This window comes from Epinephelus moara, chromosome 19, assembly GCF_006386435.1.
Source record: "Epinephelus moara isolate mb chromosome 19, YSFRI_EMoa_1.0, whole genome shotgun sequence".
Lineage (NCBI taxonomy): Eukaryota > Metazoa > Chordata > Actinopteri > Perciformes > Serranidae > Epinephelus > Epinephelus moara.
Genome location: NC_065524.1, coordinates 16,135,256 through 16,148,852, shown reverse-complemented (window position 1 = coordinate 16,148,852; position 13,597 = coordinate 16,135,256). Strand labels below are relative to the sequence as shown.

The 13,597-nt window shown below is 39.7% G+C and overlaps 3 protein-coding genes across 4 annotated transcripts in view; 1 reads left to right on the top strand and 2 right to left on the bottom strand.

Moving 5' to 3' along the window:
* Positions 1–1,385: 1,385 nt before the first annotated feature.
* snx5 (sorting nexin 5) lies at positions 1,386–9,000 on the bottom strand. Its single transcript, XM_050070766.1, has 13 exons — positions 8,745–9,000; positions 7,028–7,132; positions 6,821–6,931; positions 6,507–6,628; positions 6,243–6,366; positions 5,513–5,608; positions 5,294–5,399; positions 5,120–5,195; positions 4,848–4,887; positions 4,675–4,761; positions 3,954–4,113; positions 3,754–3,839; positions 1,386–2,803 (listed from the first exon to the last, which is right to left on the bottom strand). The coding sequence occupies exons 1-13, from the start codon at positions 8,778–8,780 to the stop codon at positions 2,714–2,716; spliced, it is 1,239 nt and encodes a 412-aa protein (XP_049926723.1). The 5' UTR covers positions 8,781–9,000; the 3' UTR covers positions 1,386–2,713.
* A 243-nt stretch (positions 9,001–9,243) lies between these two features.
* mgme1 (mitochondrial genome maintenance exonuclease 1) lies at positions 9,244–11,939 on the top strand. Its single transcript, XM_050070768.1, has 5 exons — positions 9,244–9,951; positions 10,072–10,309; positions 10,384–10,516; positions 10,678–10,808; positions 11,802–11,939. The coding sequence occupies exons 1-5, from the start codon at positions 9,438–9,440 to the stop codon at positions 11,839–11,841; spliced, it is 1,056 nt and encodes a 351-aa protein (XP_049926725.1). The 5' UTR covers positions 9,244–9,437; the 3' UTR covers positions 11,842–11,939.
* The window catches only part of si:dkey-76k16.6 (uncharacterized protein LOC566817 homolog), a 3,133-nt gene continuing 856 nt past the window's right edge, over positions 11,321–13,597 (bottom strand). For both annotated transcript variants that reach the window (XM_050070770.1, XM_050070769.1), the window contains exons 4-6: positions 13,303–13,411; positions 12,494–12,620; positions 11,321–12,377 (exon numbers count right to left, since the gene is read on the bottom strand). In XM_050070770.1, the coding sequence (XP_049926727.1) occupies positions 11,978–12,377; positions 12,494–12,620; positions 13,303–13,411 (636 nt within the window). In that variant the 3' untranslated portion in view covers positions 11,321–11,977. The remainder of the gene's footprint in view (positions 12,378–12,493; positions 12,621–13,302; positions 13,412–13,597) is intronic.

Here is a 13,597-nt window from a genome sequence, read left to right as displayed (position 1 = left end):
TTTACCTGTCCACGTCTCTTTAGGGGTAACCTTTCACCTCTGTATGTGTGGAGTTACTTAAGTGCTGGTAAATGAAGCGTCATCAAACAGTTACCATACGTTTTTGACACTTTACTTGTAGCATTAGCATTTCCATCACAACAAAGCATGGAGTAACAAAAAGCAATTAGTTAAAGGGACAGTTAAAATCATAAATATGTATTTTTCCTTTTACCTTTAGTGTCATCTGTCAGTCTAGATTGTTTTGGTGTGAGTTGCCGTGTGTTGGAGACATCAGCTGTAGAGATGTCTGCCTTCTCTCCAATATAATTAAACTAGATGGCACTTGGCTTGTGGTGCTTTAAGTGCCAAAAAAATAAATGTGCAAAACTCAACAGCAATGTCTCAGAAATCATGACCCGGCTACTCAAGATAATCCACAGACCTTGTTGTGAGCAGTTTCATGTAGGAACTATTTCTTCTCTATCAAACTACATCCATCAACCGCATCACTGTGCAGAAGGAAGAGTACATCTCCTGCTAGCTCACCTAGCATCACTGAGCTAGCTAACATTACAGCTCAACTGAGGAGGATGCCATTAGGGTTCACATCACACTGTCATGAGCATGAGCCTCTTGTAGATACATGCTTCCTTTTGTGCAGTGATGCGGTTGGTGGTTGTATTTTGATAGAAAAAAAATAGTTCCTACATGAAACTGCTCACAACAAGGTTTGTGGATTATCTTGAGAAACAGTGTCATGGTTTCTGGAAAGAGACATTGCTGTGCAAAAATGTATTTATTTGGCGCTTTGAGCACCACAAGCTGAGTGCCATCTAGTTCCATTATATTGGAGAGAAGGCAGACATCTCTATGGCCGATATCTCCATCACTTGGCAACTCACACCCCAACAATCTAAATTGATAAATAGGAAACATTTGGGATAAACTGTCGATTTAAAAACATTTCCATGTATATGCCAGTTGTTACGTGCCATCTGTCTTTATATAGACAGTGGACAAAGATATGAATCTAACAAGAGTTTCACACGGGCTGTAGTGCAACTCATGAAGTAGAACATGAAATGTGTACTCTGGTGGTACTGACTCCCATGAGTACTCTGGCATTTCCTCAAAGCTTACCTAATACACCACACAGTCCCATCACAGGATCCACTGTGGTCAATGGATTTAACACAAATGTGCATACAGCTGTGGGCCCACACATTATAACTCAGTAGAAACTGGATAGAGTGGCTAGATAGATGGATACCGCCACCTGGTGGTATGATGGATCACTCTTTAAAATGTAGATGCAGTGCATTTTCATACAACAGAAAACTTGTAAGGAGTAAGACATACTAAGCTATAAACCCTCAATACAAATCGAGAATGGCACAGGTGAGTCTTGGGAAAGTAGGATTTATTCAATGCCATTATTACAAATTTATAAAAATGCTAATGTTCTGTAAGAAAAGCATAATGTAAAGGAATTCCCCTGTCTGAATCCATTAGAAATACATTCAATTTCTTATAAAACTATAATGTATTTTAACACTCCGCTGAGCCGGGTCATGATTGTAAAGTCATTTTCATCATCTTAGTGCATCTTTTCTTATATTTCCTTTAAATAAACAAAATGTTTTGAGGATCTGGTAAATATATCAGGTCTGGTACATGAGACAGCATCAATAACAATAGGGGAATCTAAAGCAAAATAAAGAAAAACAATAATTACACACTGAAAAGTGAACAGGCAGAGGCAGTTAGGGTGAAGAAGCTGCTAAGGACATGATAGATGTAGTGCAGGGGTGTTGGACATGCCTTGTGCAAATGAAACTAAAATGGAGACTCAGAGTCGTTACCAATATTGGTTTTGCCTGCTAGATGTTCAAATAGCCAGCTGTTGACTTATTCTCCTCACTAATCATCTATGATTCATCCACATTTGCAAAACTAATGTGCATCTTTGATAACCGTGGGATCTTGAGGCCACTTCCTACAAACAAGAATGTGGAGACTGATCCAACTGTCCATTCCTGAGGTGAGGAGCAGCTATTTTAAAACACTCCAAGATGATCTGTCTTGTCTTATAAGTCACTCATGAGTTGGGTTTTTTTTTCTACTAGTGTTGGTTTGGCTGTACACTAATGTCAGAGCCCAGGAATGCAGATCATGTGGATGTTTTTTCCAGGCACTAGTTTTGCTTCTGTAAAACTGTTCCATTGCCAAACAAGAAAGCCCCAACAGAATCATAAAACTTAGGTTATGGCTATGTGAAAACATGCTTTAAGTCTTAAAAAAAAGTATTTTAAAGTGTATATGAGAGAGGAGCTCAGAGTCAGAATTTATGTAGGCAAAAATATGCTCGAAAAAAAGGCAAGATGTGTACTATGTGCATAATGTAAAACAAAAGAAAAAAAAGAAAGTTAATTAGGACAAAATATAATCTCCTCTATTGGTGCTGCGAAGGAATGGAAGACCTTAATGTTGGCAGCCTCGTTCTCTGAAGGCGTTCATATCAAGTTAGGCTTCCATAAATAATGGAAAAGGATGGACCACGGACCAGAGGACAGGGACTTTGTAAACATGAAGACATTCTGCTTACAAGACACTTGGCCTCGCGCAGGGTGTTAAAGTGGCATCAGACCCATGGGTGGGAACAGAGATAGGGCTTGGATTCATGTCCATGCAAGGCCCCGGGGGACGCCAGGCTTCCATTTTCTATGACTGGTCACTTGGTAATGGCAGGACATGGATACTTGAAGTCTTGTCCATTGCTCTTGAGCAGGTCAATGCATCCCTGCAATAGAGTCACATTGTTCTGGGGAGACGGGAGAAAATAGTATGAATACTCCGTTCTGTTCCAAGTCATGAGGACATCCATGTCACCAAATGAAACATTTGAATGCACACTTGTATCCCAGTTATAATCAGGTTTTTGAGTATGCATTTTCAGGTGTAAACAACATATCCTAATAACCTGAACAGATTGCTATCCTAAGTGCATGAAGATCAAGGTGAGCACAAATCAAAGTGGGTACTACACTTTTAAATCAGTCACAGAACAAATTCAATCGCACAGAAAAGACTCGCTGAAATGATACAGATATGAAAATGAGGCTGCAAAGACAGTGATAATAAAACTGGACAATACTATTGTCACGTGTAATGGGTTAGGGGCAGTGAAAAGGATTGATACTAATTTAAAAGTCCTTTATTTGGGTGACTTATAATTTGGTCTCTTGGACATTCAAGGTTAAATTTATTCACTCAGACTGAAAAAGTGTGCATGATTAAATGCACCACGAAGCAACAGGAAGTGAGTTTAACTTATTTTCCAAATGATTCTGTGTTTCCAGTAACACACAGGCAGCGTTACGTGGGGTTTCAAAGCACACCTTGCCGCTTCAGTGTTTCCGCTTCCCACAAATGCCTAACTGTCAAACCGCATGAGTGCAGACCAGGTAGACAGTAACAACAACAGGCGAATGGAAGAAGCAGAAATATTGTTGTTGCAGATAAAATGTTACAAAGCAGATAAAAGTTGGGAAAACTGGACTAATAGGAAATGACTGCAAGACAGGAAATTATTCATTATCATTGTGACATTCAGGTTTACAGGTGCATATGAGATGTATTAATGGTACTGGTGCATGATTTTTAAACTTCATCTACATAATACGATTGAAACAAAGTGTATGTCCCTATAGGAGTGTTACAAAAGTATTTTTAATAAGTATAAATATTAGTCGGCTCTATTGTGCTGCTCACCTTGGCATGTTTTATCTCCAGCTCAGCCATCTCTATGAGGTTCTTCCTGAAGGCCACAACGCGCCTGCCCTTGAAACTGGTGAGTTCTATGAGGAAAAACAGCGCCCAGTTAAAAATGCACCTGCGCAGTGCACACCACTTGACACACAAAGACACAAGCGCAGAATGAGCCAGCATCTCTTGTGCTTGGATGCACAAACCTTTCTTTCCAGACTCTGAGAGCTTGTCAAATTTCTGCAGGCACTGCTGCTGGTGCTCCTCTGCCTGGGCAATGTCCTTGCTCTTCAGTCGAGCCTTATCCAAGGCCTTGTTAGAGTTCTCGTAGTCGACTAACGCCCGGGCTCGCCTGTACAGAAGGTCCTGATATGTGCCAGATAGTTAGTTAAATAGATAACATAAAAAAATAAAAGAATAAATGGGAAGCCATAAGTGAAGTGCACTTGAAATATTTTAACTGAGACAACTTGGCAACACGTTCATGTTTGCAAAAGACAGATTTAACACAAGATGAGCTTTACACACACTTGTTTTTTCATAACAGGGTTTCTCACTGCTCCTCAAATGCAATTATTTAAATCTGCATAAATACTCAATTAATCCTCATGCTGAATACGACAATTATGTGCATCTCTAATCCCACATTGCCTGGAAAATGGCTGCCTTGCTCCTCTGAGTAATGCAGATTATTTTCTGTTCATCGTTACCCCATAAATCTTCATTCAGATTTGCTTATTGAGAACAATGAGGACTGATACTGAGCTCTGATCCGTGGCAAATAGCAGAGCTTTTGTTATTTGGATGAGTATAGTTCTGTCTGGGGGGAATGGGTCGCATAGTGTTTGAGATACAGCAACATGTAAACTTCTTAAAATAAGGAGCATACGTGCATCTCTTATAAGGCAGAAGATTAACATGTCTCACCTTGGCGGCCTGGATGTCTCTCATGTAATATCTTAGCAGCTCTGTGAGTTTCAGCTCCTGGTCAGATGCTACTCGTCCCTCCACTTTCTGCAGGGACACAAATAAGGACACATAGTAGATACTACAACGCATCTACAAATAAGAGCAATATTTACAATGGGGGCTGTTCTTACTCTGAGCTTCTCAAACAGGTCTGACAACTTCTCCAGGTGCCTGAGAAGAAAGTAAAGATATTAACATGTAAAACTCTGCAGTTATGTCTTTGCTAATGACGTGATTTGAAACGATGTGCATGCAAATATCACCTTAATCTAGCTTTTGAAAATCATCCACAAAAGCAGTGATTTGTTGCACAAGATAGGGCCAAAAACACAACAATCACTTATAATCTTCAACAGCAGGTGGGTCTTTGCATAAAAATCATTCAATTATACATAAAACTCACTTTTTATTTGCTGTGGTATCCTCAGCAGAGAGAGTGCTCAGAGTGGCAGAGATGTGAATGTAATCATCCGCAATATCTGTAGCAAAAGAAATCAGAAGCCAAAACTAAGCCAGTTACAAATATTCATTCACTTATTCTACTTAACTCAAAATCAAATATATAACTGTGTTATACTTTTGTGCGCGCGGGTCATTTTCTCTGCTTTGGCAGTGGAATCCTTTATCTTGCTGTAGTAGTCAAGCAGAAACGTCTTCTCCTGCTCGAAAAACTCATCCACTTCCTGTACAGGTCACACACACACAAACAGACAAAGGTAATTGAGGAAGTGGATACGATACTGCATCTGTAATGATGCTATGCAAATAATGTAAACAGATCGTGCATGGGCCTCACCTTTATTCCTGAGATAAGGACCTCATCTGCTGACTTCACCATGTTTTTAAAGAATCCTCCAAACATTTCCTTGGCATTCTTTCTTCTCACAGTGAGCTACAATGACAGAATTTAGACAGGTTAGATATCAACTCTAAAAGAGGAATTTGATTTATTACAGTATATGTTGTTGTGGTAAATACAAAGGGAACTGAAGTAATGGTTGTAAGTGTGACAATAGTTCATTGTTTTTTATCACTGTGTCACGGCGTGATGCACAAATACATGTGGTTCATGCTCTTTCATCAGACTAGTACCTAAGTGTATAAGGATTTTAACTACTTTAAATTACATTTATGTAGCTGATGCTTTTATACAAGGCAAATTAAAATAAGTACATTTAACCATGTGGGTACAACCCAAAAAAGTGCAGCATTCATGCAAGTACATCAAATATGCTGATCTACTATAAAGTGCTAGATTTACAGACAATAGTAGATAGAGGAAGGTTTTTTTTTCCTCCCTAATTTTATTTTATGGGCCGAGGTGCAGTCTGAACAGATGAGTTTTCTCTTTAACTCTTAGCCAAACTCAAACACAACAGCCACCAACTAACAAAGACTACATAGATAAGCATAACTGCTGATCACAGCAGGATGTAAGCCATGTGTCACAAGTCTCCAGTAAACTCTACTTCCTCTCTTTCCAACTGACAACTCAGGAAAGGAAGTCAGCATTATGGGGAACTCACATCCTGGTCATACTCTAAGAAAATCTGGAAGTTTCTGTCTTTGCTTAAAATGGGGTGAGAGGACAATCTCTGCAGGAAGACTTCATGCACTTGGACAGTTTTCTTAAACACAGCCAGGTACTCACTGAAAAGAAAACAGACACAGCAAGAGGAAGTTTGGTTTTTGTATAACAATATCATACTGACGTTTGAAAAGGATCTAATGTGATGCTGTCTAAACAATACAAAGCAATGTTAGGTGTTTTGTTTGAGTGTCACACTCACGCCTCCAGCTCCTGCTTCATTTTATTGTACTCCTCCTTGGTCATGGTGGCTTCACCTTCCCCCAGTTTGTGCATCTTCTCTCTTGGGCTCTCAAAGTCAGGCTTTGGGGGCGCAGGTGGAATCTATGAATGATAAAGCCGGAAAAAAACACTTCAGATTTGTGACAGGTTAAAAGGTGTTAATGCGTTATATGCTATTAAACTTCTGTAAAAAAAATATTTTTCACTGAGTATACAGGCACCAAAGACAAATAGTGACATGACAGCCTCTGTCTATATATGTGAGTCATGTCTGCTGCATGTGGTCCAACTTACTATTAGGCCAGCGTAGTCCTCTGTCTCAACCAGAGTGTCATGTAGCCAGATGAAGTCTTCATGTTGCCTGGGAACAGAGAACTCTGGCTTCTGGAAAGAGCTAAGTGTGGTCTGGGAACACAATTAAGGTTTTTGACAATGTTATTTACTATTTTTGAAAACAGTATGTTTATGTAGGAGGGTACAAACATTTTTTTTTTTTTTTACCTTTGTATGGACAGTAAACTTGACTTTATCCCGTTCACAGAGTGCATCAGGAATGTCAATGAGAAGAGAGGCATCATGGTTCAGATCCACCGACACAGAGCGCATCTATGGAGAAAGAATATAACGTGGTTATCAGAAAATATCACTTGTTATGTACAGATGCATTTTTTGTTTGTGGTCACTTGGTTTTAAATGTGTCTCTCAAGAAATATACAACCTGTGTCTCGTCTGATTATCATCATTCTTGTCAATATCATAAATGCAATTTGATTCATTTTATTTTAGTTTGATTAGACAGAGGTAGCTAAAGCATTGCCTATCTGATGTTTCTATGGGGTACTGAGAATTTAAAGTGTTAAATAAAAAGTAGGACTGTGTGTAGCAGCACACATTTTGAATATTGGTTCAATTATCAGTCACTATTCATAGTTAAAATGTATAACAGTTTCATTTAGGTCTTAACCAGTAAAGCAGCACTACAAATCCTCAGTGTCTGGAGTCTTTCCCAGCTTAACAATATACAAACAGGTCAGAGGAATGTTCTTTTAGCTGCAACAATGTTGAGAGCCCAAAGTCATCACTTTGATCAGTCATCAGCCCTCTATCTGATTCAACACCCGCCAGTCCTGAGTGGCTACAACTTTACAGTGAGGGCAAAGTAAGGTTGGAGGCTAGAGATACAGAAGGAGTCTTAATCCATAGAGCCCGAGAGGTCAAGCTCAATCCATAGAGTTCAATGTTACATTTTGTTTGAATTCCTAATGTGCACAGGGGCTCTTAGAAATCATTCTTCCATGAGTTTGGAGCTTGAAGTGTCTGAGGGGTGTTGGGTAAAAGGCTGGAGGCAGATTATTTCGGATCTCTACAGTAAGCACAGACTCCAGTTCTTCTTTGGCTTTCGGCCTGGATCCACACCCTTGTTGATCTGTTATACTGAAGCATGGGAATAGGCTAAACGCAGTCTTTACTATTCCTTCTCTTGCTGGTGAAGCTATACACCTTACACTCAGCTGTCAGTTTATTCAGGTACACCCACCATGAAGGCCATACAGGTCAGTTTTTGTTGTAACTGTTTTAAAGAGGTGTTGATACAATAGCCATTCAGATGGCATACATTGATGTCTTGTGTCACTGATATGAATGGGATGACCAAATTATTAGGAACTCTTTCCAGTATATCACATCGCCACAAACTATATCCTCCAAAGTGAACGTTACGTTGAATCAACACCTCTCAAAAACGACAATTCCTGTCAGATTGATAATAGTTTTAGCTCAATAAAAGTCCACCGAGTTGTCACAGTCCACTGTGTTGCACAGCTCGCAACACACTCCTCAAACTGAGTTAAACAGCAGCGGAAGCGAGGAAAACATAACTTAATGCCAGGCAAATTTTATCACTTTTCTGACACTTTTACGTCAATTGGCGTCAATCACTGCATGTCTTAACACGATCAGTATGTACGGTAACAAACAAGCAAATAACACCTTTTAAATAAATGCAATTTGACACCACTCCTATACCGTTACACACTTTTTCATAGCTTTATCGATTAAATGTTAGCTAGCTTTAGCTAAGGGCTAGCCTTATGCAGACAGAAAACAACAAGTTAGCGGCAACAACTTAGCCAGAAAGCAACCGTTAGTGTTAGCTACCTAAATGCTACCAGGGCTGGCTTTTTGGTGCGATTTAAATGCCGAGACCCATTTCCCTTACCTTTTCCTTATTGCTTTCGTCTATTGTGGATGTCATGGTGGGATTTAAATCGACGGAACGGCAAGAACAGGCCCACAACCCAAATAACAAAACTATATGCAGGAAGCTGTCCGTCGGCTGACTGGTTAGCTGCCTGACGAGCTGTCAAACGGTTTTTTTTCGCCCCCATCCTGATGATGTCAGTTTAAATCCCGCCTTAAAGTAAATGTAACAAGACAACGTCAAATTTACAAGAGCTACAGTTAGTTTTAAACCTGGTTAGTCATGTCGCATTTCTATTCATGCGATTTAATACAAAAGAATGACATTAACTTTTTTTTAAACAGCAATGTTACGTTTTGTTGTCATTAGTTAGTAACTGAAAATAACTCCGACCCAATAACCGCGCGGATGTATTTCAATGATACACTGGGCATTATGGGTAATGTAGTTTTTTTCTTGTAAAAATTGCAAACATATGAGTCACGCACGGAACTACAACTCCCAGCTACGGAAATGTGTGCAACCGAAGAAGAAGGTCGTATGGAAACAGTTGAGTTCGTTTGGACGACTTTCTTGTGAACACGTTGGGGCAAGTACGATCACCAAAATGAAAGCGACATCTTAAATGTACTGTTAAAACACCATACTTTTGTATAGTTCGTTAGCTAGTAAGTTATTGTCTGCTGCGCTAGTTGTGTAAAAGTCGTCAAAATGTTCATTATTAAACGCGTGGTGTGCGTTGGGGGCATCATTGTCCCTCAATGCACCTCCCTCCTCTTTGCGAGCAACTTCTCTGCTTGCCATGGCCTAACATCCCCAAAGAGACCCAGCCCGTACAGCTTAGTGGACAGTGAGCGCTACTCTTCTCTCGTGAAGTCCGTCATGTCATCCAGGGTCAGTTCCCAAACCCCCGAGACCCTCCTAGCGGAGGATGACCACATCTATGGACCTGTTGTCAAAGCTCAGACGCCCTCAAAACCAGGGAAGAGGGTACCCAAAACTCTCTATCCCTTCTTAAGTGAAGAGACTCCTGAAACAGAGGAGCCAGAGTCAGGACCTCCAACCCGGATTTTGTTAAACCGGGGCCAAGACAGGTCTTTCCTACCCAGTGTGACCCGCATTCTTCAGCAGACCCTTTCCCCAAAGCAGATCTTTTATTTGGAGAGGTGGAAGAGGAGGATGATCGCAGAGCTCGGAGAGGAAGGCTTTAAACAATACAGTCAGAGTAAGTTTTCATAAGCTGATTTTGAATTATGTCATGTTGAGTGTGGAAACATGGATGTGATTGTTTGAGGCAGGACAAACTGTGAGAAGTGACCAATTTTTTATTTTTGTATTCAATCAGATTTGTTTAGGCAAGGGAAGATTTTCCATTCAGCTGTGGAGGACATCCTGACATCAGGCACAACATCGGAGGACAAAATTTCCTCAGAGAGTTCAGAGTATCCACCTGAGGTACAGGGATACATGCAGAGCATCTCTCACATACTGGGGGATGTCAGAGCAGTGAGAGCCATTGAAAGCACTGTGCAACATGACGCACTGAACTATCTGGGCATTGTGGATTGTGTTGCTCGCTACAGGTAAATATAATTTGCAGACAAAGGTAGACTTCACTTTTTCCACAACAGACTTGACTTGACTGTTTTTTCCGCAGGGGTGTGTTATGTGTTATTGACTGGAAGACCTCAGAGAAGCCCAAACCATTCCTGAGCAACACATATGACAACCCTATTCAGGTGGCAGCCTACGCCGGGGCTTTGAACAGTGATGGAAACTACAACTACCAGGTGATCTACTGAGATAAATGATGTGATGATCTTTTAATGCTCCGCTTTCCACCAGGATTTTCCTTAACTAACGCTCAACCTGAAGTCATGTTCACTGTATGTCTGCCACAGTGTCACACACATAAACCAACCATATACCCACTGATGTCTTCTCATTGCAGGTTGAAAATGGACTCATAGTCGTGGCCTACAAGGATGGCTCACCTGCCCATGCTCATCAGTTGAGCTCTGAGCTGATGTCGGAGTACTGGAAAAGATGGCTGGTTCGTCTGGAAGAGTTTACAGAGCAAAGGTAAAGTAATCCGAACTTTTGTTTTTATTCCTTTGACAGGAATTTACATTTTGTTTACCAGTGATTTTATTCAGAAATAACTGCAATAAGACTGTCTAATTATATTGTTATTGACCTGATCTTGGATATCACTTTTGGCAATTCCCCAGTCAGTCTGGTTGATTTATTAATACGTATTGCTTCTGAATATTTGAAACGGTTTTGATGCTGTTTTCCTGCAGTATCAGTACACTCATACCGGCTGCGCTTTCTCGCTATCATCAATGTTTACCACAGTCATTCTACTTTTTTCTGCCACTAACCAAGAAAAAAATTATTGTCATGGTATAGTCTTGTTATATTTATCTTTTTTATATAAAAAAAATGCAATTATAAACCCTTAATGTTGATTTTTCCATGTGGTAAAAAATGGTATTGATTATGAATATTTTTCAAGGTATTACACTGAAGTTAGAATTTCAGGGTATTGTGACGACACTAACAGACACTACAAACAACAAAAACAAGACTAGTTATATCATGAGAGTGAAAGAACAAATATATTACACCTTCATGCATGTCAGACAAAATCAAACTGTGTCAAAGCAAATATGATCACAATCCTGCTCCTCAGATGTTACAACTATGAAACATTTTTTAGGCACTTGATCTTAGGAACAGATTTTAACACATCAAACATAAAGTGCCCTCCCATGGTGCTGGTAGGTGTTTAACACAAACAGAGCTCGGTGAAACACTGACTGTAAACAGGCACTGATGTCTACATCTATCAGACATAGAAAACAAATCAGAACGCTCTGCAGACATTGGAAGAAAACTTGGATATCTTGTGTTTCTGTTGAAGAACATCAAGTTTTCTTATCATATTATCATACTCTTATCAATGTAAAGTGAAATGTAAGGTAAATTTAAGTGTGTAATGAGGACATCATTTCCCATTATTCTAAAACATAGATTTATCATTTACATTAATTCTTTTTCTTTTCATTTCAGATCCAGTAATGCATCAAGTGCTTCCATGGAAAAGAGGTGAAATGCGTGAAGAGAGATCTTTAAGGGAGTGTCCATGAAGCAGGTTGTTTCGGTTTAAGGCAACTGAACCTAAACTGAACACATAATATTCTGACTAGCATTTCCCCCTTTTCTAATTGTCATCTTCTCTAAGGAATTTAAAAATCATTAAATCCACACCAGGCCTCCCTGTATGAGGGGTCCTCAGTGAAGCCCAGGCTTTTAAAGAGCCTGTAGGAAACCTTGTTCTCCTCCTCTATGAAGCAGAACACTGGGTAGCCGTCAGCGTGGCGTTTCTTGGCCATAGTGCTGACCAGGACTTTGGCGTAGCCTTTCCCTCTGTGCTCTGGCAGAGTGTACAACACGCCCATCGAACATGACGCGTAGGTCAGGATCCAGGACACAGGCTTTCCCTCTGTGTCCAGCACGCAGTAGGACGGGAAGTAAGCGAGCATGTTCCGGATCATCCTGACAGCACCGTCGTTCTTTGCAAACTTCCACATCTGACACACCAAGCCAGTGTGTGATTCATCAAGAGAGCTTAATGAGATCCCCGAGCTGATGCAGAGCAGAGCAGAGCAAAATCCTGCTTCATTAAGTAACTATTATATTTAAGACAATGATTTTTGTCACACATTAGACACTTAAGATATCACTGCATAGCTAGGCCTTACCTGTCTATAGAGGGAAGGTTGGATATATCCTCCAGTATCATCTTGTGACACACTGCTATTGTGTGGTAGGACACGTGTTTTTCTGATGCAAGTGCTGTGAATATCTCCATGTGGCAACTGTTGATTCCTTGGAAGGATGTAATGATTTTTTTTTTACTGAAAAGCTATTAATAAATGTGTGAAACTTAATTTTGGTATTGGTGATTTCAACCTTGTTTGAAACATAAATGTACAGCCATCATAAACCTGATCTGGTATTTTTATCTTTGAATTGAGAGTTTATGTTCTCTTATGATATGAATAAACCCCTCTCATTACATCTTGTCCGTCTATCTTCTCGTTTCTGATTTGTTTTACTCGGACTTTGCTCTTCCAAAGTGGTCCTATAATCATTCACATACTGTAATGGCACTGACATAGAGATCTTTGCACTCATAACTTTTTGGGGCTTTGATATGCCATTATAACAGGAGGACTTTGAACATGATAAAAGAAAGGGAAAAAAACTAAAACTAAATTTGTACCTTAAAGACAGCAGTGCAAAAATCTCATTTAGGTTTCTGAGTTTTGTATTTTTTCTCCATTGTCTTGTTGGTGGTGCAGGTATGTTAATGGCACACTCCTATATTACAAAAAAAGGTTACATTTTAAGTCTGCAAACAGTGCATTAGTGCCACAGTAATATTTCAGTGATCATAGGGCCAAATTGTAAGAGCAGCGTGCTGACAAAAGAATAGAATAAAAGGTAAATGCACTGATGTTCACAATACTATTCAAGAGAATATGAAAAAAAATCTTAGTGCCATTACCAACACACATGTACTGGGTCCAGTCAAAAAAAGAGGACTTCCTGATGGTTTCCTCTAGAATAGCTTCATCATTTGCAAAAATCAGAATGTCTTTGAAGAGATCCCCCATCTGTAAGAAAAATGAGATGTGAAGATTTTGTATATGCATGAATACAGATCAGAGGTGGGTAGAGTAGCCAAATATTGTACTCAAGTAAGAGTACTGATACTTTAGAACAATATTACTCAAGTAAAAGTAAAAAGTAGTCATCCAAAAAATTACTTGAGTAAGAGTAAAAGAGTATTTGGTGAAAAA